The sequence below is a fragment of the Gavia stellata genome, chromosome 3 (assembly GCF_030936135.1).
Source record: "Gavia stellata isolate bGavSte3 chromosome 3, bGavSte3.hap2, whole genome shotgun sequence".
In the NCBI taxonomy this organism is placed as follows: domain Eukaryota; kingdom Metazoa; phylum Chordata; class Aves; order Gaviiformes; family Gaviidae; genus Gavia; species Gavia stellata.
Genome location: NC_082596.1, coordinates 100,464,139 through 100,492,072, shown reverse-complemented (window position 1 = coordinate 100,492,072; position 27,934 = coordinate 100,464,139). Strand labels below are relative to the sequence as shown.

General features: G+C 41.5%; 1 protein-coding gene across 1 annotated transcript; it reads right to left on the bottom strand.

Annotated features, from left to right (window-relative positions):
• Positions 1-1,191: 1,191 nt before the first annotated feature.
• TXNDC5 (thioredoxin domain containing 5) lies at positions 1,192-26,495 on the bottom strand. Its single transcript, XM_059836065.1, has 10 exons — positions 26,263-26,495; positions 21,027-21,176; positions 18,124-18,229; positions 16,731-16,827; positions 14,403-14,518; positions 12,026-12,112; positions 8,292-8,432; positions 5,343-5,425; positions 2,010-2,139; positions 1,192-1,409 (listed from the first exon to the last, which is right to left on the bottom strand). The coding sequence occupies exons 1-10, from the start codon at positions 26,493-26,495 to the stop codon at positions 1,287-1,289; spliced, it is 1,266 nt and encodes a 421-aa protein (XP_059692048.1). The 3' UTR covers positions 1,192-1,286.
• Positions 26,496-27,934: the final 1,439 nt, after the last annotated feature.

Genomic DNA, 27,934 nt, shown 5'->3' with positions numbered 1-27,934 from the left:
AACCCAACCTACTCCATATGATGGACAAAAATTCATCATCTTGACAGATCAGTCAAATTAGCCAGTAGCCATCCTCATTCCATGAGTTTCTGTGCACATGAGACTGCAGAATTCAGTCCTTGGTTTGGTGTTGTCTTTGTATCGTGACAGTCTCTGCAGTGTAAATTCTTTCTTTGGCTTTCAATTATGTCTAACATGGAATATGTTATGCACCAAAGAATAGATACATATTATAATCCAAGGCACCACAGAGTGCATGGTCCTAGCATTCAAACTTATCAACGCTTACAGCTTGGAAAAAGGTTAAGGCTCAAGAAGAGTGGGGAACTATTTTACACTACTATAGAACAGATGAATGGAAAAAAAAATTTAAACATTGTACTACTTGTTCAAGTATTGTGAATAAGGAGCAGGTCAGCACAAAGTCTGGATTCAGGCGAGGGTAAGAAATATGTCATCAGCTCTGAAGTCTAACTGATCATTTAATATTAACAGAGCAGTTACAAGAGCGCTTATTCACTTTGGCTCTATATAAGTAGAGCGTAGTTACTCCACTGGAGCTGGACAGAAGCAGCCTACAAAAATCCACCTGACACATGTACACTATGGCATCAGTAATGTTCAGGCACATCTTACAGTACCATCACTTTCATTATGGCTAGACCTCCCATGCTGAGAGGATTAACAGGAAACAACCAGCTCATGGTGGCCTGGTATCTTCCAAAGGGGGGGGTGTGTGTGTGTTTTCAACCTCCTGTGACTTTCCATTTCTTAACCAGCAGCTATATTAAGACAAATAGGGTTTAAGTACAGTTGTAGAGGCAAAAATGACTCAACACAGCTGTAGCTTTTACCTTTCTAGTAATGGTGGGCACTTTGTAAGGATTACTTTTTAACTAAATCTAACCTGAAGACAAAAATAATTCTACTGGTGCCCTTACGTTGGTTTTCTTAATGTATTTTAGTCTCAAAGGAAACCATTTACACTTCATTGCGGGAACGCAGAAATGCAGTAATACTTACCAATGCTGAAAATACTCTCAATTTGCACAGTAACTACTTGTTAGTTTTCCTTCACACACAGGGTAGCATGTCTTTAACACACACACACACACAGAGGGAAGATACCAATGCTTAGTACATTCAATTTCCTAAAAACAAACAAACTAACAAAAATGCCCCAATCCCCACCCCCACCCCCAAATACACTATTTGAAAATCTGCAATGATTGAAATCCCTCAGCTACTGTACAAAGACAGCCAGGGATGGAGCATCCAGACTTTTATTACAATTCATCTCTTGCCTGACGCAAGACAAAGCTATGCAGTGATTCAAGGTCTCTGGTTCCATTGTGTTCACTGACTTTCTTTCCACCTCGGAAAAGCAGAAGTGTAGGATAACCACGTACCTTCAAAAGACATACACACACAAGAAACTTGTTACTAATGTCCAAACTCACTGATAGCCTTCACTTGTATTACTTACCTGACTCTGAAAAGCCACCAAACCCTCTAAAACAATAAGCCAATTATTTAAAAAAAAAACCAAACATACATCACACCAGAACTTCCAATGCCATCCTGCCCTTTCTGAACATTTGTAAGTGAATTGGATAATACATGTTCCTCTAGGCTCTTGGAATGGCAGCTCCAGCTCTGTCTTTGGCTGACTGCCTACCAGCACCAGAGACATCTTTTTTTCCTAGGAACAGAACTTTGTGTTGGCTACCACAAGACTACTTTAGTGCTTTCACAGAGGGAGGCTTCTTAAATTAGGGACTTCTTCAGCTTTATCCAATAATGAGAATGACTGTGTCTGAACAAACAGTCCAGGAAAGAAATGGTGTCGCCAGGTGCTGTTCTGAACTACCTCTTTTTTTGGCTAATGGAGAACACAGCTGCACTGTCACCAGGCATCTGCAATGCAGCAGCCGGCTCAGCTGCAGGCTGGAGCCTCTAACATTAGGTACACAATACTAGCCCGTTCATTTCAGATCTTTCACACTTACAGAAAATCTGTTGCAGACGTTACGTTCCACAGTGCAGTCTACTTCTGCTATTTTGACATCAGTCAAACCTGGAAATTGCTCTTTGGCAAGGTTCTCCCAAGTTGGAGCCAAGTTTTTACAGTGACCACACCTAGAAACAAAAGACAGAGATTTGTTTAGCAGATATACCTTCCAGTTTATCTCTACTGTCTTGCTGCAATAGCTGTAAGTTTAACTAGCTGCCTTTCCTATTCCTCCAACTCCCTTGCACTATTATGATGTCAGTAAATGACCTAAGAAAATGAGTGATTTTATGTAAGTTAAGCATTGAAGTAGTTTCTAGCCTTTGTTAGTCTTGTTTGGAATGGCATTCTGGATGTCGGTGCATTAACATTTTTACCCTACAGAGGAATATGAAGCCAAATAAAGATGAGCACAGAAACTATTTAAATAAAAAAAAAAAAGATAGCTTAGACACAAACATGTTTTAAGTAAGGCATAGAATGTCTGTAGTACAAATTAAGTTTTCAAGTAGCATATGCCAGTTATGCTAAAGCTACATAGCCCCAGTTTAATTATTTAAATGAGATTTTAATTTCTTTATTAAATTTCTTCTGGTTCCTAACAGGCTGCTTGACCAATCGCCCAATGCTGGAAACTCAATTTTAATAGAGGCATTTGTCAACACAGATTCTGTTTTTATAAATCACTCCAGTAGTTTAATGCACTTTTGCACTGAAGGTACTTTGAATTTTAACCACTACCACTGTACTTTCAGGTAGATGTGCAATGGAATTGATATTCAATAAGCTTCACTTAGCAGATGAAAAAAAATGTATCAGGCCCTATTCTGATTTGCATTAACTAGAGAATCATTCCAGTTATATCATCAATAACACCAAAAAGCCTCTTTCTATTTTATTCCCTTATGTCTCTACAGTAACGTGAGAATGCGGTCCACAGCGTACACACAATGAAACACTAGTGTCAGGAAAGAAAATGATACTGTAAAATGGCAGGAACTATAGTAAAGTATTAATTTTGTTTATATTTTGAACTTGGCTTAGCCAAGTTCAGAACTTGAACTTCTTCCTGCCTTCAAGAAGAATTCCCAAAGCACTTTAAACTTTAAAGCTGCATTGCTCATTCTATTCTAACCCAGCTCCACCTTAATTGGGTTATTAAAACAGCCCCGTAATTGCCTCGAGGCTGGATCAGGGCATTTATAAAAATAATGAAAGATGTCTCAGCAAAAGAAGTTTTCTTAATGCAAACCAGTGTATATTTAAACCACCTTGTTAATACACAGTGACAGTATAAAAGCATTTCTGACCATGCACAAAAACTACTAGAACAGGATTATGCTTACTATGCAAGTTAACACTAATATTTATCCAAAACTAACTGAAAGACAGAATGAGCAAGCAACATTATAGTGTTTGCTGAGCCCTACATAAGTTAATCCACTTGGAAGAGAAAAAGGTCATTTATATGCAGAGCACTACAACTGTATACATAAGCCTGACTTTCAGAGCTAAAACTAGGATACCAGCGACATAAATATAGTAAGTATTTTCCTCAACAGTGGCTTTCTAAACATTGCAGCCAGGGAGCACACACTGGTTTAAGAACTTGACTCTCTGCATCCTGAAGCACCATTTCTCAGCCTGCCATCCAACACTGATCGTATCTGTGAGATCCAGCAGCACCCCATTAGAATCTCACAAGATGATGAGATGGTTGAAGTGCAGTATTATTAAGAAAAGTTAATTAAAAAGGGAACATTTCTTTATCTCAAACTTTTCCAGAGAAAGTTTCTCAGATAATGAGCTCCTACATATGCCAACAAGTCCTGGGTTCAGAAATCAGACTAGAAGCTGCATTGTGCACAGGTGTAAACTGAATTTACCAGCCAGTTCTGCTGGTGTCGTAGTAGCAGCACAGGCACAGATTCAATCTTAGTCCCTCACAGCGCACAGAGAGGATAAAGGAGTGAGGAAAGAGCAGTAAACGCAAAGGGGTCCGTGTGTGTGTATGGGCAGGGTATGTCTTAACCCAGTGGTGGCAGATACTTGCCCACATCCAGAGGGAGATCTTTGAGACGCAAGAAAGCATAGAAGTGGCTCTCAAACAGCAAACCACACTGTGGTAAAAAGGGTGACAACACTGGAAAAGACTGCATCATTGACATTACGTAAAACGAAACTTTGCCTGGTACTTCTTGCCTACAATAAGAAACACATTCATGCCTACTGTCAAAGTTAAGCTGCAATGTTTTGATACTCCTGAGCACATTTAAATATTGCATTTGCTTGTACTGCTCTGTAATGGTGACCTTTTACCACCCCAAACAAAAGATCTTTTTCTATTTTATATACTGCATTAATGGGATGGCTAGTGATGAAATCAGAGATGTGTTCTCTTTCACGCAGTGAAATCCAGCTTAATTTTAATCTCTCCCCCTACACTAGGCTTCCTTCTATTGGCTAAGAGACTGGGCAATGGATGAGAAAGATGGCATTCAAGTTTCATTAAATTCAATCCAGGCACAAATAAGATGAAGTCTGTACACCAGAGAGAGAAATGTAAAACTTTATTTTTGTCTCAGAAAGGGAACAGTAAGAAAAGGGGGAAAATATTTGTTCTATGAGTTTGTAATACTGAGGTCTTACCCCAGCTTGGGTCCCAGGCTCTGCTGGATATGCCAGTAATGGCAGATGCCACATAGGACATTACCTTTTTTGCCCCCCTCCCATTGCTTTCCATTGGGTGTCTACACCTACACCATCTGCACTGGGCATTTCTACCTTGGGTCACTGTAAGAACATATTATATGGAATACACTTTTAGGAACATCTCAAAATTGTCACTTGTGCAAATTAGTATTTTGTCAGTTAATTATTTGAAGAGTAACAGCCAATTATCCATAGCTCCACAGTCTGTACCAATTCCCAGGTGCTCAAATGAGGCTTCCAAGAGAAGCTGGTTGTGGCAGGAGAGGGCCCAAGGCCAGCATGCTCTCCTTTCTCAACGCTAGTGATACGTGCCCCTCACCTCACCCTGATCAAGGGACAGGAGCACGCTAAGCCTGCACAGAAAGCTTCACTCTCCTTGTTCCCCAGCATCACCTGGAGGCTGACACAGTAAAGCTTCTCTGTCAGCCTTCCCACAGAAAGGCATCCCAAGAAAGCTAAAACAGATTGAGCTTTTTTGCTGCACCTCTTGCCAACACACACATTCTTCAGTTAATTCACATTTTAGATCCAGACAACAAATACAGTACTACCCACAACTCAAAGTCCTACAGCTTAGACCAGCAATAATCCTGAACAACAACAGGTGCAAACGTCTTACCATGGAGCATAGAATTTAATAAAGGTGATCCCCCTAGCAATGGTTGCATCAAAGTCTTTTTCAGAGAGAGCGAGCACTGCAGCCTGTTCAAAAAAAAAAAAGAAAAAAAAAAAAGAGTCAACATTTTTTGTATATATAACGTCAGCCACAGGAGCTTTTAGCTACCTGAAAGGGAAACTCAAACTGGAAAAGATAATATTATTGATAATATAAACACGAGTAGCAGCAGCACACCTCACTTCTACCCCTCAGCTGCCTTTCTCCCCTAGAGAGATGTAGAGAAATGCATATTTCACGCTGAATCTCATCCATAATTGGAGAAACAAAACATCCCTATTTTCAGGGGATTTGCCTGTATCCAAATTTTTAGTTGTTGGAAAAAAAAAATCGCCTTCATTTTAATACACTGTCATGCAAATGTTTCAAGGAACAACCCTGAGAGGAGTTGGCTTAAAGCATGTAATCTGAGAGTTTAATGAGGTATTTAAGGCATATTACTGATGTCCTGACAGCTGTTCTCCCTCTGCTATAGCCCTGCGGTGCATACATAGAAAAAGCTGTTACCAGAAACACGTATTTGCCTGTCAAGAGGACATCACCACACCACACTCGCATGGATGCCACGAAGAATTTTTACTCCTGATAACATCAGGAGCAATGGCATAGGAGTGATGGGAGGATAGCACATCACTTACAGCCAGCCTCGTATGAAAGCACAGAACCGTAACAAACTTCATTTTTTGTGTGAGGGAGGGAGGGATTAAAAATAAATAAATCAATCTCATGCCTATAAGAGCTTCAAATTCAAATGAAAACAAAACAAAAACAAAAGCACAACTGACAGTATTACCAATTCTACCTTAAACCCAGTAAGTTTTATGAAGAGAAGCCAAAAAGAAAACTTGAAATTACAATTAAAGGTACTGTATAAACATTTCTGTAAATAACTGTTAGTTCAGGAAATTAAGTTATTCCATTAAGTTGAAGTATTATTACCTCTAAAGAATTATTTAAAAATTAGAAATTATACTTCATTAAATAATTACAAATTATTACATGAAGAAAAAATGAACAGTAAATACATATTCTTCTATTCTGAATTTCCTAAATGGATATCTAAAACAGATGTTCCAAACATCATTTACAATCTAAGATACCAAATCTGAAAACCCCATAAATAATGTCCTCCCCATGATCCACACAGTAAAACACATTTTAAAGACCTGTAGATTGCTATCAGAAGAGCAATGTGAACTATATGACCACAAAAATGGGTTTAATATCAGATAGGTCATTTAGCTTGGTTTCTTAAGAAAATACAGCTTATGCAATCCCATATCTGAGCATCTGGTGGTCACTCTACCTTAATCCCTCTGGATTATTTTTGAGTAATTTTAGCGATGTCTGGCAGCAGAGGACTCTCACGGACATTAAAGTACAGCTTCCGTGAAAGGGCTGGCATGTCCTTGGCCCATGTAAGACATGGGAGAATCCACGCAGGGGCTCAACACTGGGACACAGATTGGGAGTCAGGACGCATTGCTGTTGCTGCCCATGGTACCAGCTGTGGGCTGCTGACGGTTAAATGCAGTTAGTGTTTGCTGGCTACATGAGCCAGCCCCTTGTCTCAAAACTTGTGAAAACAAAACCAGAACCAAGATGTCTGAAGATAAGTGACCAAGAAGTGGTGGCATCCAAAGCTGGGATGTAACGTTGCAAAAACAAAGTTGAGCCCTACACTGTGTCTACTATTATTTGGCAAAAAAATCCCCCCACAATCCTTTCCTGTTTGTATGTGTGCTGGTGCATGCAATGCATAAGTGGGAATTTGCATCACATATGGTTTATGTTATTTCTATAAAAATAGAAAGACAACTAATTACTTTGTGCATTCTACTAACACCAGCTTGTTAGGATCTTCCAAATATGAGGTTAATTAAAAAAATATAGGAGGGGTGTGAAAACTGCAAACCTAACATCACTTTTGGTAAGCCACTTTATGTAAGAGTAGTAACCCTGCTGGAAAAGTCAACTGGGAAAGGTAATATTCTCCTGTGAGAAGCTACATATAAACTGTATTTATATTAATAATACTGATACTTTTAAATTACGTAAGTTCATTCTATATCACAAGGGAGTGTAAATCACTCTCCCGTATTTTCTAGGCAGAAGTATGTTTTCCACATCTGATGAAAAAGTATGCTTGGAAACCATCTCTAATTTCTCAACCTCACCAATTCTACATTCAGCTACAAGAAAAATGGCAGATGAAATGCCAAAGTGATTAAAAAAGACAGAAAACTAAATGACACAAAGTACAACTATGCAAAGGTGATGAAGTTATTCCTGCCAATTCCTTGTCAACATTCATAACCCCTGTAGCTCCTACAACCAGGATTAGAATAAGCCTCCAAAACCGAGGAGTTTTCTGGTCGCAGGACACATTACCATGCCACATTTAGATCAGTCTTCATAATCTTTGCTTGTTTGTTGTTTCTGCAGATAGCCTATAAGTATAGGACCCTGGCTTTTTTTAGTGGCTTAGCAACATGTGCCATCTTCCTGGGTTCACGTGAAAATCTTGCAAGAAACGTTCATCTTCATAGTGATGAAACATGCTGTCATACAGACAGAGATGCCAGCAGTTCCGCAGACCAAAAAAGACCACATTTATGCCACTATCTAAACAAGTTATTGCAACCATAAAAAAAAAGAGCCAAGTATTTTTTTTTTTCCTTCTCCAATTCATCAGGTTAGTAAACTAGGATTTATGGTCTGATTCCACTCATTAATTACTAAAAAAAAAAAATAACCAGGAAAGTATTTGGTACAGTTTACATCTAGAAATTGTCAAGCTATCAGAGAGAGAAAAACACACAGAAGACTTGGACAGGCTGCTGAAACAGTCTGAACACTTTTAACACCGCTGCAGAGTGCAGGAGCACTTACCTCAACATGGGTGGGTTCTGCAGGTGGCTGCGGCGCTTCAGCGGGTTTATCTGCTGGTGGCTCTTTCTCAGAGCTCTGTAGTTGGGAATCCACATATTCCTTTAAGGAATCGAAGTCCCTCTTCCCTTTGTACTGGTCACCCTACAATTATCAAATAGTTTGTGCAAGTGTGTATATGCAGTTAATGTAGCAAATAAATAATTAGCAAATAAATAATTATCAGCAAAACATAAGATTGTCAAGTGTAAGTATATTCATAATAAATACGATTGTCGTTAAACCTCTACATGGCATTCCACTCACTCCACGTCTTCAGGATTTGCCATAGATTCTTCTGTACCAAAAGGGGACAATCTAAAATTTCCTTGAAATGAAAGGTATTTTAGAAACGTAGAAGCAAATTTTAGAAACTTTTCCACTTTGACCTTCATCTCTCACTATAGCCAGCGTCTTCAAGGTTTCATTTTTCTGAACCTAAAGCTACAGCAAGGAACAATAAAATACTCATCGCTGTTTGGTGGTGGTCTCTGTTACCATGAGAGCTCTGTCCAGTGTTTTGACAGGGCTGAAAGACTGACTTGCGTGTCACCTGAACTACACAGTAGCTCCTCTGGCCCACACACTTGTCTCACATCCTCAGAAAGCCCAAACAGTAAGGCAATGCTCTTAGGGCGCCTAAGTTCACCTGGGAGCAAGAGACAACAGCTGCCTGCTGTGGGGCAGGCATTTCCAACAGCACCACTCTCATAAAAGTTAAGTCACGTTTGAATCTGCCAAGTAAAGCCCTCAACCAGCTAGATCTTCAAGAAACCACAGTTTGCCTGAGATGCTTCCCCATATCTCAGGTACTTTCACAACTCTAGAGAACAAGATATCAGAGCACCTCTGAGCAGTTTCTAGTCTCAAATCCACTGTTGGCCATCTCCAAACTGGCTCTTGTGTGATTGCCCTCAGTGCTCTCTGAGAAAATAAGTACTAATTCCTCTGTTCAGAAGAGAGATCATCTCTTTGAGACATTACACATCCATTTTGGATAAAACTCTTGAGTTTCAGCCCCATGAGGTGTGGGCTACAAGATGTATCTCCTCTCTCAGATGAGGAGTAACTCTTCAAGAAACAGCATACAATCTTCCATACGTTGGAAGGAAGAACAGACACCTCTGCAACTATTTCCTGTATCTTTGGAACTCCTACACATTTTCCTTCTTTTGTCATTCATAATGTTACTTGTAATTATAGCCACCTTCCCCACATTGGGTCTAAACCACAAAGGAATTAATCTAAGATGATGCAAGAAGCCTGTACCTGCTTGTTTGTATCCATTTCAGCAGGGCAGGGTCAGCGCCCATTCATTCCTCCCAGGGTTTCTGCTGCATCTAACCAAGAGGGATGGTGTGATGCCAGACTTCAGTTATGACAAATGGGATGATGGTATTACACACAACAATGCTGGATGGTTGCTCCTCCTCCCCGCCCCTTACTGAACAGTATAATAGCAGCCAGAGAGATTTCCAGGAATTGCTGGGTCAGATTATCGGAAAGTTGTTGGGGTTGTTTTGTGTTTTTTTAAAATATATTGTATCAGCCCACAAAGGAACATGCGATTCTGGTGGCAGTATGCCATCAGGGAATACCACACTGCCAATGGAGAAAAGCCAGTCTGATGTCAACAGAAATATATTGTTCAGACTAATGGCTGAGATTCAGCTTTACCAAATACAACAGCAGTGATCTCACTTTTTCTTTCACTGCACTCTTGATTCAAGTAACTCCGAGCAACTCAAACTTCAATAATTACAAAGGGTCAAAAAAAAAAAAAATTGATCTAACTTGTCAAGAAAAACCAGAGCTAACTTTTCTAGATCAAGATAGTATGGTTCTGGCAAGGTGTCTTGCCATCTGTAGCTATCTGAAAAATAAAAATAAAGCAGGTGGAATACCATTCTGGAGAAACAGCAGAACACTTCCTGTTCTTCAGACTCACGCCATATAGAGACAAAAGTTTAATTAACTGAAAACACCTATAACCTTGGACATGCCACCAAGTTTGACTTGAGCACTCCCTCAGCTTCCAGTTCTGCTTCTGACACATGCCAGGCACCGCTGCTCAAGCAGTAATAAGGCTGTGTATTTCCTGTGTGAATCAGGCTGGGATTCAAAAATCCGGGTGCTGCATCATTTAAATCCCCTGGAGTGTCTGATCTTATAGGGGTGCTTATACCAAACCTCACATGCACTGGTATGTACTTACGGCCACTTTCTCTTTAGAGTGCCAGAAACTGTCAACAAGCAACTGGACTGAGTAGCAAAACTTACATTTCTAATACTGTAGATGTTCAAAAAGGAATGCAAGATGAATGGGGCAAACACCCAAACCCCCCCAAAACTTAGTGGATAGGAGCTGAAAGAGGAGTCCTGGGTTCTTTGCTTGCAGACCTATTTTTAATATCCATTTAATTTATCTTGAAAGTGTGAAACATAAGTAACACTTATTTATAATATGTTTATTTGCTGCTGTTCATATACATGGTATTTATAAAGATTTTACTTCCCTATACCTTCAGAATATTGTAATTCTATGAATTGCTGCAAGGAAAAATGTCAACTGGTCCCACAGGACTCTCAGTCACAGTGTCATATGAAGTGTTCAGATTTCTAAAAAGGAAAATTTGCATCACTCAGACATCACTCAGCAGATAGACACAACTTACAGATGAGAACCTTCTCATACACAGGGTGAAAATTACCTAATTTTTTATTATTTCTATTTCATCTGTATTTTTGTGTTCCATAGGAGGTAAAGTCTTAAGATAAAGTACGCCTAGAATTCTCTTACACAGTAAAATAATTGGATATAGTGTGCCCAGGTGGCCAAGAAGGCCAATGACATCCTGGCCTCTATGAGAAATAGTGTGGCCAGCAGGAGTAGGGAGGTGATCGTGCCCCTGTACTCGGCTCTGGTGGGGCCGCACCTCGAATCCTGTGTTCAGTTTTGGGCCCCTCACTACAAGAAGGACACTGAGGTGCTGGAGCATGTCCAGAGAAGGGCGACGAAGCTGGTGAGGGGTCTGAAGAACAAGTTGTATGAGGAGCAGCTGAGGAAGCTGGGGTTGTTCAGTCTGGAGAAGAGGAGGCTGAGGGGAGACCTTATCACTCTCTACAATTACCTGAAAGGGGGTTGTGGTGAGGTGGGTGTTGGTCTCTTCTCCCAAGTGACTAGCGACAGGACAAGAGGAAATGGCCGCAAGTTGCGCCAGGGGAGGTTTAGGCTGGATATTAGGAAAAATTTCTTTCCTGAGAGAGTGGTGAAGCATTGGAACAGGCTTCCCAGGGAGGTGGTGGAGTCACCATCCCTGGAGGTGTTCAAGGAAGGTGTGGACGTGGCATTGTGGGACACGGTTTAGTGGACATGGTGGTGTTGGGTTGATGGTTGGACTTGATGATCTTACAGGTCTTTTCCAACCTTAATGATTCTGTGATTCTGTGATATACTAGTTACAAATTTATGAACATCATACCGGTCATCTGCAGAGCACAAAGAGCAAAAAGTTCTAACTTTTAGCTGTGGATAAAGGATACCTCTTCTAGTACCAGCCTGAACCTCCAACATCCTTTTGTCTCACAGGCAGACTTTCCTATATGCCCACTTGATCTTTTTTTCCCAGAATGCAAACATAGTCTGAGCATTATTCAGAAAAAAATGGTCTCATCTTTTGCTGAGCTTGCAGACTCACCTTTTCACCATTCCTAAACCAGAGGAGTGTGGGATAGCCACGAACTTGGGTTTCAGAGCAGACTTCATAATGCTGGGTACAGTCGACCTACATTTTGAAAAAAATATAAACCATTCAGTGCATAAAATAAATACACAACAAGCATCATAGCTTCCCTTATGTTTAAAATCTCAGAAAAATACAGGAACTAGCAATGCATGGCTTGGAAAACTCAGTACCAAGTACTGTCTTGAGAACGATCATGTCTGCTTTCTAAATAGTGGTTTGGTTGTACAATTGGGAGGCTGTGTGTGTGTTTGCTTTTTTTTTTTTTTTTGGAGGGACTGGAAAGGGAGGTATGGATAGAAGGAAGTAGTAACAGTTACAAAGAACAACGAAGACATAATTAAATATTCCAATTAAAACAGGTACTTGGTATTCTTAGTTAATAAAATCACTGCATGGACAGTAAGACACAAAACACTAATGTGAGAGAGCTTTAAAGTGAAGGTATATTGTCTCATCCGTTTTTGAGAAGAGTACTCTTAAAGACTTCAGAAGACATGTCAACAGCTAGCAAGTTAACTTTGCTCCAAGGGAAGTTCCAAGTGCATAGCAACATTCAATTCTAATATGTCATGAACCAGTCTGTAAAGTTACCAGTCTATAATCTTTTTTGAAGCAGAGAAAAAAAGATAACTTAAGCATCAGAGACGTTGCTCGACACAACACTTGGATTTTGAATTTTGCATTAGAAACACTTTGCTCCAAATCACTGAAGATCAATTCTATAGATTAAACAGAATCCTGCCAGTAGGTATCACTGCTAAGACATTATTCCCCCAGATTTCATTAAGGTCATGATTCAACCTTCTTAGAAACAGTTGTGTTTCCTGTTTACTTACAGACTTACAATCTCAGCCAAGACATGTTTCAAATAGTTTCATAACGTATACAGTTACACAAAATTGACTAGGCATCGAGACAAACCTTAGTGGCTGTATTAAATAGCAAATATCAGTAACAGTAACTATGAACATGACAGACAACTGAATAAAATAGAAATTTGGGAAATTTTTTGTTTATTTTCTCTGTATAAAAGAGAATGGTAACTTCAAGAAGATACTTAAGCTAAGCAATAATTTTATCAGACAGCAAACATTCCAGGTTCTCAAAGAATAAATCAGCAGATGCAACATTTGGTAAAGACACTATCAAAGGAGCAATAGCCTCTGGTATTTTATTCTCAGCGGGAATCTTAATTTTATAACCATCAGGTCTCAAAATTAGATATATAAGTCTTCTCTAAAGTTCAGCTATGCTGACCTGCTCTGTACATCTACAGTATATCTGAATTAGCAGATTTTCGAAGCATTAAAATAAAAATAATAAGAAAACAAGAAGTGAAGCTCATACCCCTAGTAACAGCTGAAAGCGCTGTGAGGGCAGAGGCCGGGGAGATAGCTGGGGTTTTGCCCCTCTGCTGGACTGACAACACTGCTAACTGTTACGCTGTCTTTCAGATCAGTGGAACCACTCTGAAAGCTTAAGGATATGGAAGTTGAGTCCAGTCAGTTTTCCACCACTGGCAAATACAGAGGGATTCACATCATGAGCCACCTGGACTTAGGTATGGGTCAGCAAATAAAGCCTGTAACTGCAATTGCCAGACCACCTCCATACCTCTGCAAAGAAGTCACTCCACGTACAAGTAACAAGCTTCCATGGTAAACACACCACAGAATCTAGTTATCAACCCTAAGGGAAACAGTAAAGCAGGATAAGATAGCAGTTTTTAAGGTGGAAGACCCCCTGAAACCTTTAGAAAGTTCTATGGGGGTAAAGAGGGGGGGTGGGGGTGGGGGGTGGGGGTGGGGGGTGGGGAGGAAAAAAAAGGAGAAAAAAAAGGAGAAGTAAATCATCATAAAGAACCTGGTAGGTCTGAAATTTGCTAAAGAATCCAATGCTGTAAATAGCAAACTGGAAGTCACTTTCCCACTCAAAATAAATTCTGAAGTCTATCAAGTTCTGACAGAGAGGAAGCATAATAAAAAACAAATCTCAAAATATTATTCCCTGCATCTGAAGTATTAGACTTATTCCTAACTCTCTCTGAAGCACAGGGAGCTAGCTGTGTTGCTAACAAGTCCTTGCTTAAATTGAGGGAGTTCTGTCACTGTAATGAAACAGCCATCTCTTCAAAACAGAGTGAACTACTGGATGTGCAAGAAAAAGATAACCATCTCAAAATTAAAATAGGAACTATGACTATAAAAGGATTTCAGAGGTGACAAACAAAACAACTGTTATTTGCAAAACACAGCACGAATAGCATGATACTTGGCTGAAATATTCATTCACACAAAACATGTTTTCAGACTAAGAGCACTTCACCTACCTTGCCAATCTTGACAGTTTCTGAATGCTCAAAGGCTTGAGCCAGCTGTTCCCAGGTTGGGGCCAAAGCCTTGCAATGCCCACACCAAGGGGCAAAGAATTTGATAAAGTGATTACCTTTTAAGTCAAAGAAGAAAAGAAAAAAAAAAAAGATTTAACTCATTTGGAATTAATTTGGCTGCAATTAAAGACTAGGTACTAATCTCAGACTGCAAATTTATCATGGTATTTCCTGAGTTAAAGATAGGAAACACTATGACTCTAAGGCCAGAACAGAATACTTCAGCAATTATGTTTTCAATACTGTATGCAGTCTCACAGTGTTGCGAATTTCCCTGAAAATCCAAACAGCTTCACAACCTCCAGCCAACAAATGAGATATTAAAACTGATATTTTTAACCTAACCATTTGCTACAATGTCTAATTCTACCACGTCAATCACTTGCCCTATTACAGAGTAGAAAGAACCACCAAGGAGAATGGAAAGCTGAACAAAATTATTTAGGTAGTTGATGGACTTAAGGCAGTGGTGTTTCCAAAGAAATGTTTACGTTGAAGTCTAATACTATCTCCTACTAATGTTTAGTTTAAAAGTATAATCTTAATTGCAGAGTACCAAATATGTAATTTCCTTCAATTAAGATTACTATTAATTCAAGATGCTGCATGCTTTTGCACACATCAAGGCAAGGCTCTGTGAATACAAAATAAAAATGAACTTAATTAAAATAAGGGGAAAAAAATCCAAGTAGTTTGAAGGAAATGCCAGCAACTAGAGAAAAGCTTTTTTTAACAGAATTATTCATCATCCTTTGAAGACTGCTTTGGGGCTGATATTACTAGAATTCATTTCTAGTTTGAGGGCTTGTTCACAAAAGGAGGTCAGAGGACAGACGTCACAAAATAACTAGGAAATGTAAACTGCAATAGTAGTGTACCCTAACTTGCCTGCACCAGGAATACTTTCAAACTAATTGACATGCTTTGCTTTGGTCAAGTAAACCGCAAACTGAAATTTCTCATGAATGAATAAGAACATCTAGTCAAAATCAGCTATTCTATACTACATACTCTATGATCTACTCTCCTTCCCAATAGAAAAAAGTTAAGATTCTTTTTGCCCCAGAGCACCAAAAAGGTAAAGGGACACTTTTCAAGAACAAAACTCAACCTTCCAGCTGGAACTGCTAAGCCTCCTGCTAAATTTAAGCACTGAACTTCTTGTAACTGAAGTCAAGAGAGGACAACGGCTTTACAGATGATCAGAAGCCTGCTCAACCATCAGATATGACCATGAGAATGCCTCCTCTATGAATGTCAATGGATACAAAATAAAAATATTACGATAAAAATACTAAAACATTTACACATATACTAAACAACTATCTTCTCAGACTGTGAAGTTGTTTAATGCTTAGCATCTCCCTCATGGCTTAGAGAAGAGTCCATGAAGAGTTTTGATGTAATTCTGTGTTAAGCCACACAGGCTTAACTGCACAAAATGCTCTTTTACACTTGAAAATATTTCTAATTAGTTAATGGTTACTTTAAGAAGCTCTAGTATCTACCTCACTGGTGGTATCACATGGGCACGGATAGTTAATTTAATCCAGCCTTTATTTTTAGGAAAACAGATAAAGGTGGTAGGATCATCTGTTGTTATGGCAGCCCAAAGTTTGTATTGTAAGATCTTGCTCATTCTCTAAAAAACCCACCATGTGGGGGTTGAAATTTCCCATGTTAGGGATCACTCCTGATATCAATTTTAAAGCTTCCAACAAAAATATTTTTTAAAATGGCCAAACTGAGGCGAAGTGTTTTGCCCACATCAAATTCTGGAGGAAGGAAGCTAAACAATATCGAATAAGCGGCCAGACTGGAGTGTGATGGGGGCAGTACGAAGGAAGTGGGTGGATTATATTTATCCAGAAGAGCAGCCTGGGATTAAGAACAAGTCAGCACCTAGGGAAAGAGGAAACAGGACTTGCAAAAACACCAAGTGACTGGCAAGGCTGTGACTGAGCAAGGAACTCGGGGAAAGAGACAGTTTAGCCATGCAAGCTCCACTAGCTTCTTCCATGTGATTAGGGGCCTTAATTTTACTGCCTTCTGAGTGGAGCGCCATTCTTAAACTTTCTCATGGTGTGCAGTATGTAATTAAACTACTGCATTTTTACACAGTCTGTTGTTTCATCCTCTTTCACTAGGTATTATTGCAAAATGAAAGTGGGAAGGAGGTACCTTGAAAACTAACATTTCTGTTGCAGACTTCCCACTACTGAGGTCTCTGTAAGCAAGTACCTCTTGCTTATGAAAAAAACCAGTTACCTTCTGCTATGTGCATCTTGAAATTGTCTGCTGAGAGTTCATACATTCCCTGCTTAGGTTCAGGGGCTTTTGGTGGTTCCACATCAGAATCTGGATCCTATTCATGAGAAAAATTAACTTTTATTTGTCTTGTGCAGCAAATACACAATATTTGATTCCTGTATCATGCCATTCTATGATAGTGTTGTAAACCCTGTAGTCTGAAATTTTAAATTCCTAAAGCAATGTCCTCATTTAGCTTGATTTAGGTATCTAATGTTTCCGGACAAACAACGACTTGAAAGCAAAATGTGAAAAAGACTACCACACAGAAAAGAGCTATCACAGTCATTGAAATAACGGAGTCTTTCACCATGCTGTAGTATAGTCACAGAGCACAGTAATTGCTACGGCATTCATCACATCACCACATATTAATACACTTAGATTACATAACAGTTCCTCCGTAGCATCACGCATCAGCCGTATCTGCCATTGCACCAGTTTCACTGGTCTTTGGGCTATTTAAAAACAGCTAGTGAAAAAGCTATTTTCTGCTCCCCTAATGCAGGAAAGAGGGACCTAACGGCTCCGTGAAGGCAGCAACAGTGGGAAAATGGCAAACACTTTATAGGTATAACTTGCAGCAAACCCACTAGCACTTCAGCAAAAGCAATTTACTACTTTCTAGATACTAGGGTCAGAGCCGGAAAGAATTTTTTAAGAACCTCAAAGTACATTTCTTGAAATAGTTTAGCATTTAATGTTTAACTATTGAAAATATCACATTTGTTTAAATATAATCATGTTACAATTGTGGTTCAACAATCACAAAAGCTTTATCTTGATTAGAAACAGCAATTATAAATTTAATTTTAGGCAAGGCTTGGCTACCATATGTGCTACTCCTAAACTCTAAAGAGTTTTCCTAATGATGGTATTAGCCTAACTTACCTAACTGATTATTTTAAACCCTTTCTTTAGGGTACAACATTATCAGATAATAACTGAGCTAAAGATGGCATCCATGTTTTAAGAGGTAATTAAGCCCAAGACACATGCAATTTATAATGTATTATAGCTAAATAACTTTTCTTTTTCTAGAAACATATAGCCTACAGGTGTCAACTGAATTGACACTAAGAATTGTATCTTAAAATGTCAAAATGCTAAACATTAAAAACTGCATTATGTACTGTAGTTTTAAATACAGCAAACAAAGAGCAGGTCACAGGATGACAGTTTTAATTACTATTCTGACTTAAATGGAAGCTGTTCCATATTGTTACTGCCACCTGACTTTTATTCTCAGGAGCAGATTTCCTCCTGGAAAATGAAACCTAACCTATAGAAATGACAGATAAGCAAGTCTGCAGAAGGGAATATTTCCTTTTCTTATTTTCTTTTCACTTACAGATGGTTGCTCATTTAATTTCTCCAACATCCAGTTTTCCAGTGCCTGGAAGTCCCTAGGGCCTTGGTATTTCAGAGGTTCTTGTCCTGGTTTAAGCAGCTTTAGGCTAAAGGATCAAAATGTAGAAAAAAGTGAGGCAAAAATTTTCACACAGGAAACATTCTCAGAAAGCTAACATGCTTTGCTAATCCACAGCAATGCAGCTCAGGCTGCAGTAACAGCTCTCTTGACTATTAACATCAGCATCAGGCATCTCCTTCAAACTTAAAAGAGTCATAGCTAGAACTTAGGATACTTTTTCATTCCCATGTAAGCTTTTAAAGGAGATTTTTAAAATAGCAAAAAGAAATACCATGTTAAAAATCAACATAGCCTAATATTACTTTGATCAATAAGCAAGAGCAAATAAAATATTGCAGTGTTCAGTTCTAAGGTCAGTAATCCATTATGCCTATGAATCCTATTTCAATTTGTCAAAAAGCATCAATTTTGTTTTGTTCACCCCTCTCCAAAGGAAAAATATCCAATGCTTATTTTCCCAGGAATTTCTTCCTCACATTTCGTTCCCTGACAGCTCTTGGAATGTAGGACTTTTCATGTGGTATTAAACTGATTAAACACATGCTGAAACAAATCAATAGGACAAGGAAATAAGTGTGTTTGTAGGGACTGAAGACTTTATAACATTTAATAATTGCTATCAAAACGTTTCCATAAACTTCCTAAAGCTTCTACTATTAAATATTTAAGTTAAAATGGAAATATATTTGGTAAAGGGGCAATATCGACCTCGTCTTATTTTGTAAAGCAAATCATAGTTTCAATTACTACCGTCACCTAGTCCTCAGTTCCCCTTGCCAAGCTGTCATTTTGTACAGCTTTTTCTTTTTCTTGAAATGTTTTTCGCTCTCTTCTTGTTCCACAGTTGGAAAAAATGAACATATGAAAGTGTTGAAAAATCACACAATGCAAATACATTCAAAAGAGATATGAGCTCCCACTGCGTTTTCTATTTAAGGTATTTGTGAATATTCCTTGTGATAATAAAAGGTCACAAGGTATTTGTGAATATTCCTTGTGATAATAAAAGGTCACATTTTTGGGCGGAAAAAAAAGCAACTTCGTAATAAGAAGGAAACAATAAAAATGAAACAGAAGAATATCTAAAATATGCCTCATGGCAATACTTTTGAAGAGTAACGGGGGGAAAAAAGATATCAGCTTAAAGAGCCAGCTGCACCTTTATTTTCTTCAAATGAGGATAAGATTTCTCTAGTTCAGTTGACAGTATTTTGCAGCACCAAAAAAATCCTGAGACAACTGTACTAACGAGCACAGGGACCTACTCAGCCAGTTTTATTCTCAGGGGGATGGAAAGGGGATGCAGCCTTTCCTTTGACAGGCGTTTGGAAAAGCAGTGCAGGGACCAGCACATCCTGGACTTGCGACAATCCCTCTGTGCCTGAGGAAGCTGTGAAATTTCCCTCACTGGAAGTTTTTGGAAACAGGCTAGTTAAAAACTGACTCAGACAGGAAGAGAATTGATATAATGAATTCCCCTTCATCTCTGTATTTCTATAACTAGCAGATGACTGCCTTATCATTTGTACTTTTCAAGTAGATGAAAAGCAAGCACTAACTATTCCTAGATATTCAATAACCTCAAAGGGGAGGGAAGCAATTACACATCCATTCATTTTCTTTTCTTTTTCAAAATCTCTGCTATTCTTTCTATTTTACAAGGAACAGCACCACAATATAATCCATTCAAATATGCAAAGACAACCAATGCTCACTTCTGGGGATATTAAAATAGAGTCGTAATATTCATTGTTTCTTGGTATTTCTAGTGGAACTAAGCCACAAACTGCCCTTAAGGACAATTCCTATTTCAGCAAGGACTTTGCTATTTATAACTCTCAACTTCTACTCAGTCGCACTCATCTGAGTCAAAGTGGGTGCAGCCAGGAGTATATGTCAAGTTGTTGGGCTCAGCAGTAACACTAGACAAAGCGAACAAAGGGAAAGAAACTGAAAAAATACAGGCTGTGGAAAGGCTACAGAAGATGACATTCTCCACTTATCCCCACTGAGATGAGTAATTAGCAAAGCAGTTGAAACGATCCCATCCATTTTTGCAAGAAGCTTTAAAGAAGACACAAGTGAAAAAAGTCCCTTCGCTCCTTTTTGGCAGCTAAAAAGGGAGCACGCCTATCTAACCCACTATCCAGGCTGACCTCTCACGGATACTATAGATCATGTTCTGCCTACCAAAGCTGAGGTAGTAAGGGATATATTCCTTATAACAGGGTAAGTTTAACAACCTTAAACTCCAACTAAATTTCTCCTAGATCAATATAAGCAAAATTACCTAGAAAAAGTCTGTACAACATCACCACTGCTATGCTAAGTGATACTATTAAGTTATCATTTTATGAGCACCAAGTTCACTCAAAGATTTAAAAGATCACCTATACATTAATTATGAATGGTGCAGTGTACTGATGAACTTGTGACAGATCATTTTTAATAGTACCATTACCAGAGACCAGCTCTACCATGCATAACACAACTGTATAATACACTGTTGCCTGAGAAAGAGGTACTCTTAGAGAAAAGAAAAGGACAACTCTGGACTTCATTTAAGCACAGCCATCTTGCAAGACATAAAACAGTTTCTTTAAAAAGAAAAAAAAAAAAAGAAAAAAAAAGAGTAAGAGTAGTATGTATCAGATGAGACCTGGCAACATGGTAAAAAGTCTTAAAATGAACATATGATGTCCAAAGGGCTACAAAGAAACCCACCAAAAAACATAGCTTAGAAGTTAGCTTCAACAAATTGGCAGAGGATCATGGAAAACTAAAAAAGAAAGAAATAGGAGCAGACGTCCTTTTATACTTACGTAGGGTATCCTCGGACGCCAAATTCAGAGCACAGTGGAGTATCTGTAGTACAATCCACTTTAACAACATAGACCTGTGGGTTTTCCATGTTGTTGTATTTATCTCCCAAATCATTCCAAGTTGGCTGGAGACGCTGACAATGTCCACACCTGCGACAGAAGGAACAAGATATTTGCTTAATTTGCTCACGTTTAGAGGGGAGTGAATCTATGGAAAAGACATACGCAGGATGGTCAGACATTTTGATAAATTTAAAAATAGTTAACTCGGAAATCTTCCATACTCAAGCACCATTACACTAAGCAACAGTGAATACTGTTAAGTATTGTAGGACAACAAACACATCTCATGTAAAAACTGACAAGAGATGAGAACTTCTTTTTACATGACAAAGCCTACTGAACACCCCTTGAACTTAGTGCAGCTGTTAAGAAAAGCACTCTCAGTCTCCCAGCTTTCTAGAAAAATCCTGTGGGGCTGTCTAGCTTTCCTTCCGCTCTAACATTTCAAAATACTGTATATTTTAGCAGCGGGTAAGAAGATAATGGTTTCTAGCCTCTTTGTCAGGCCATTTGTGCTTGTGTGCATCACAGCAATTGTAACTCGCAAGTTGCGAAACACTTCAGGACTGATTTCTGAACAGGGTTTCTCAAATTCCTCCCACACCGTGCTTTGCCCCAGCAGCACACCATCAACTAATTATATCTCCATATACACAGAAGACTGGCCTCATGCAGTTGCTATAACATCAGCTCACCAGAAGCAGAAAATGGCTATTACTCTTCTCATTGTTTTTGTAGTCGTTCCAGTCATTACAGCAATACCTTATTCCTGCTAACTACAAGGAAAAATTTTAAGGAATGGATTTTCATTTCTCTTTAACAGCCGCTTTTGCAAACCCTCCAAGATGTCTAAAAATGCATAATTGGATTAACAGAAAACATTCTCAACCTGACAGCATGAAAGCTGTTATTGCTCTTGGCAGGACCTAGACAGTCTACTTTGTAAGTAACAATTAAAACACCGTTAAGACTTTGGAGAAAGTTGCTCCCATTTAAAACAGTTTCATTTATACAACTGGTTTTGAGTCCACTTGAAGAAAAGCTGCATGGATTCACACCTTTCCAGGTATCCTGTTATCATTAAGGCAAAAAAATAACCTTGAGATTCACTTTAACATGAAGAACGTCTTTTGACCTTAGCAAGGTCCTGTTACAGTCAGTCGCAGTGGGTCACACATACTCTTACTATGTGGGGGAATACGACCTCCCATATGACCTTATTCTGAATTGTCATGGCGAAGGGATACAACGTGTTTTTACTAAAATTAAATATTCCTTAAATATTTAGCCTTAGACTGAAGTCCCTCCATAGTCATCTCCTTCAAGGAGCTTGAATGAAGAGGAGGATTTTGGATTCCCTGGTCCCTTCCCCTAACAGTTGCAGGGATTTTAAACACCGAATACTGACTGCTGTTAAAGAACAGAGCATGGAAAACTAGGTAAGGCAATCTCAAGTAATTAACCCACTGTTTTTTAAGCGCAGAACAGAGTTGCCTTGTCCATATTTAATGCCGTGATCTCTGCTATGCACAAAGTTCCCCTTTCCCTTCCTTCTTCAGATTATATGAGCTAAAATTGAAAATAAAGCAGGAAAAATGCTCACATCTGATTCAGTAATGAACTAGTTAGTCAGTCCTGGTTTTCAAAAAAAATCAGTGTTACATAGAAGGAAATACAAGACAAGACAGTCCCCAAAGTACTTTTTCTGAAATTTGTAAGGTGTACCTGCAGAATATATAAACCCAAAGAAGTCAAAAATAAAGAGAGCAAGACCATACAACATCACACGCCTCCCTTAGCCCCATGTACCTACACAGTCTTTTGTTGCTACCATTCCACATTACATCAGTGGGGCTGGAGAAGCAGCCAGTTCTACCACTGGGGACAGTGGAGACCTGGGCGTCAGTGAGGAGTCCTGCTCTTCCTTCCCTACATGGGCTAGGAAGGTGCAAGAATTCATAATCGCTGTTTACAAATGTAAATGAAGATCCAGAAGAGACTAACAAGGCCATAGGAAAGATCCACCTTTCTGAAAAAAAACCAAAACAAAACCCTGCTTCTTCTACACCACTAACATCAGGAGGTAGAAGAGTTTGCAGATAGGTTGCCCATTTTAACCCTGAGCAACCATGTGCCACAAGTGCTCGTGCCTGGAGATTATTTCGCTGTGGCAGTATCTATAGAGTACCAGGCTGCTCTACCTCACACCGACAGGTCAGTGTTCCTCCCACAGTTTCAGCGCTCCTCATGTACAAAACTGGATGGCGGACTTCCTAGGCCATGACAAGAAAGGATGTAAAGGTACATAAGGACCATATATGTCAAAACTGCAGTTACTGATAAGCCCGCTGCAGTCAGTGAGGAACACAGACATTTCTGGAGGCCACCAGTAGAGCTTGAGCTCTGCAGCTAGAAATGGGCAGCTCTACAGCAAGATATAGCACAAATCATTCTCCAATTTAAAATCTTGGTAGACCCTGGGATAGACAGTTATAACAGTACAAGAAGCACAGGACCAGTCTCGCTCTGGACAAAAGAATCCAGCTAAGGTAAAATCCAGTCAAGAGTTCAATTCGACAGCAACAAACTCTGGTGATCAAGTCTGCTTCAGGTCAGTGGACTTCCACAGGTTTACCAAGAGACCACATACGTTGAAAAGATCTGTAATGGTCAAAATAACACAGTGAAACTACTCATTTGAGATTCTGCCCAGCTAAGGAACCAGGGGAACTTCATTCCTCTGTAGACATGCAACTGGCATGGCCAACATCTTTAGAATACCTAGTACCACCGAGAGAGTAACCTGCTCATGGTTCTGTCCCTTGTCAAGCATAGATAGCAAGGGGGACAGCCTGATGATCAAAAACCTTAGACATCTGATGGCAAATGGCTTGGAAGGCTCTCTTTTTGGAGTAGCCCGCAATATTTAAACAAATGTAGGACCTCGTGTACCGCTGCTGTCTGGGAGTGAGGCCCTCAGCAATATTTGTTTCAGGAATCCGGAAGAGAAGAGTTACATCGGCTCTGTCTAACCCAACTCTTACTGGTAGGATTGACGATGCAACAGTAGCAGCATCCATAGCAATCTGAAAGACAATTCTAGCTAAACGTTGGGTCGTTTGCTAGGCTTCTCCCTTGTAACTACAGAGAGCCGTGCCAAAATGCATGCCTCTGTGAGAAGCATTAGGAGATTAGCACATTAACATCACCTAGGAACAGGGCAAGAGGTTCTAATATAGACTCCAGGGCTGCCAGGTTGCTGCCTGATCCCACTGACGATAAAACTACTGGTATGCATAAGCACCTCTCTCAAGCACTTGGATGTTCCCTTTGTCCTTCTCTTCCCCTTGGACCCAAAACCTGGCCTTGTTGCTGCCTGTCAGGAGCCAGGAGTCCAGACCAAGGGCCCTGAAGCCGAGACCCAGAGATCTGGAGGAGGCTTGCTAAGGGTGAGAAGAACGTCCAGAGAAGCTGCAACAAGTCTGGGAAACGACGCAGCTCCCTCGTGCTCAAGTTGGGCAGAGATCCTCAGCCCTCCCAAGGGTACAGCGTGGTCCAAGTTTGCAAGGCCAGTGCTCTCTTTGATACAGGCTAAGGATGTGCAGCATACGCTGGACTCTGCAACAGCCCATTTGGCACAGCGTCTCCTGTGAAGACTGTGCCAAGATAAAAGCTCATCTGGTTTTAGGGATGCCTGTGAAACACTCAGGCAAAGCGCGGACAGACACATGTATTATCACCTGAAAACAGAACAGAGCCGAAGCACTCCTGCTCTGCACGGGCATTGCGTAGGCCTTTCAGCACTCTCAGGCAAAGGTCCTTCACCAGCAAGTCAGGCGTCCTCCACTTTTGTGATCTTCAGAGAACAAAGGAAGGCATGTGCTCTTTCAAGCTTTTGCTTAACATTTTCATATGGCGCAAACAAGTCGATGTTAATAACAAAAAAAGAAGTAGTTCCTCAGTTTTGAAAGGAAATCCTTTTCTGTTGATTTCAAAGAGTGTCATGACTCATGTATGGCTAAATGGCACCATGTGCCAACGGATAACTTAGGATCAAAACCTAACTTTTGCACATTGTTCCCTTAACTTCATTTTATCTAAATTTAAGAAAAACTTGGAGAAAAAAACCCAACCAAACAAAAAACAACCAACCAACCCTAACAACAAAACTCCCAATAACCTCTACTGGGTATCAGTAAGTCAGATAAAAAAGGATAGGGGAAGAGATGAAGAAAAAAGAAGAATACGAACAACCACTAGAAGGGCGCAGAGATGAGAAGTACTGTCCTCTTGACAGCGGTAACATCCAGCAAAGCCCTGTCCTCCCACTCTTCTCAACTATTCTTATGTCAAACGTACCAGTGCGGGACAAAAGCCCAGTCAGTCTCTTGCAAATCTGAGAACTCTCCAGCTCTGCTATGGCCACCTGCGGCCTCGAAGACACAGCACTGTCGTTACACTGCTTTCGCTGCAAATCTACCCTTAAATTTCGTGATTGCAAAGAGAACATAACTTCTGCAATGAAAGTATTTGTGAGACTGGGGGGCACAGGGTAAGGGGCAGTCGCCAAATTGCCAATACTCCCACACACCGCGGCCGCACGCTCTCGGTCTCTTCGAGGAACGGCGCGAAACACCGTCCGAGAAGGGGGTGGGAGAGCCGCCGGGGACCGGGGCCGGCTCCAGCCCAGCGGACCGGGGCTGCCCCAGCTTGCCTCCTCGCTGCCCGGCGGAGCGACTTCACCCGCAGGCCCCAGGCGGGGGGTACTGCCGGGCGCCCACACCCGCGGGGCCGCTTCGGGTGCCGGTGCGCCGCGCTGCCGCGGGCCCTCGGGGAAGGGGGCGGCCACCGCGGGCCGGCCCGGGCCGGCTGGAGCCCCCGACAGGGCCAGCACGGCCGCGGAGGCCCGGGCGAGGCTCCGGCTCCGGCTCCCCCTCCCCGGCCCGGCGCTCCGCAGCCCCCGGCTGCCATTTAACGCGTGTCCCACCCCGCCGCCCGCGGGGAAGGCGCCCGGCCGGGCCCCGGCCGCTGGGGCTCAGGGCGGCGCGACCCCGAGGCCTCCCCCGCCGCCGGCGCGGCCCGGCCGCCTCCCGCCGCCACGTCAACGGGGGAAGAGGCGGGCGGGAGGGCGCCGCGCCGGGCCGGGCCGTGCTCCGCCGCTCCGGATACCCACCACGGGGCGAAGAACATGACGAAGTGGGGGGCGGCGGCGGCGCCGTGCCGCAGCATCTCCGCGCTGTAGAGGTGCCGCCCGTGCGGGTCCGGGTCCGCCTCCGCCGCCGGGCCCGCGTCGGGGCCCGGGCCCGGCTCCGGCTCAGCCCGGCCCGGCCGGCCGCAGAGGACGGGGCCGAGCACGGCCAAGGAGAAGAGGCGCCACCAGGCCGGGCCGCAGCGGAGCGGAGCCATGGCAGCGCCGAGAGAGCGAGCGGCCAAAGCCCGGGGCGGCTGCTGCCGCCTCCCTCCCCTCCGCGCCCCGCCCCGCCCGCCCTCCGCGCCCGGGCCGGCTCCGGCCTCCGCCCCTGCTGCTGCCGCCCGCCGCCCCCCGGACACGCACCGGGCGCTCGGGCAACCCCCCTGCGGCACCCCCGCTGCGGGCATCCCCCCCCGCACACACACCCCCCGCACACACACCCCCCGCACCCTTCCTTAATGGGAATAAAAAAATCTAAAAAAAAAAAAAGTAAAATAATAATAGCTATATCTTCTATATTATCTTATTTCTATGTAACGTATAATATTTAATTTTGTAATTCTATATTATATTAATATATACATTTATGTTTAAAATAGTAATAAAATTTACATTTTTATATACACACATACACCACGATGAAGCTTTTCTTAAAGTAAATAAATTTAAAAACCCAGCAGTCAGGGTGGTACCAGCCCGCTTAATAACGGTGCTGCCCCTCCGGGAGAAAGTCCTGCCGCCCAGGCGCTCCGGCCCAGCGCCGTGCCCAGCCGGGAGAGGGTCTCCGTCCCTTGGCTGTCCTGCCCCGCGCTTCCCATCTGCTTCTGAGGGAAGAGGACGGGTGCTGGCACTACTGGGGGATGCTGGAGTCGCAGCAGTATAACAATAATCAGGAAATAATAGTAGTAGTAGTAGTAAATAATAATAAATGATAAACAGTGTGAGATAGCTGCAAACTGATATAACACGGGAGAGGGGTTTGTATTTCTATAATTGCTCCAATTGTAATTAATTTCAGTTTAGATTTTTACTGCAAGTCCTTGAGTTTGGGGTAGCAAAGTGGGAGAAGTCCATGGCTCACCTAGTTTAACGAGAAAGTGCATTTTGATGAAAATGTCAGGTGACTAAATAAATCAGCAGGCACACATACACGGGCACACGAGGCTGGCCTTCGTACCTCGCACGTCCACCTCCGCAGAGATCCATGCTCGTGTAACATAAGGGCTTACGCCCAGCAAGACAGGCTCAGCCTGGCACAGTTCCTCTCCCTGACAAGCTGCTGCTTGCAGTCAAGTGCACTAATGTGTCCAGACAGGTAGGCTTCACTTCATACTGTGTCTTCCAGACTCCTTCTTTCCCACATCATCCCTTCTCTGAGCGCTTCCCTCTAACATTACCTCTTCCGCAGGGCTAACGCCAGGAAGGAGCTCGCTGCACTGCCCGTGCACACATCGTGCAACACCCATCTCGCTGCCCAGGCAAGTTTCCACTTAGACCCAATACAACATCTTTGCAAGGGCCGTCATTAGAGCCAACAAGAATCACTCATTAAAAAAAAAAAGTAAAAGTGAAAATTAGAGATCTCTTCTTTCAAAAATCTAAATTACTTCTGAAAGCTACTACCTGCCTCAAAACCAGGCTTCTGAAAATCCTT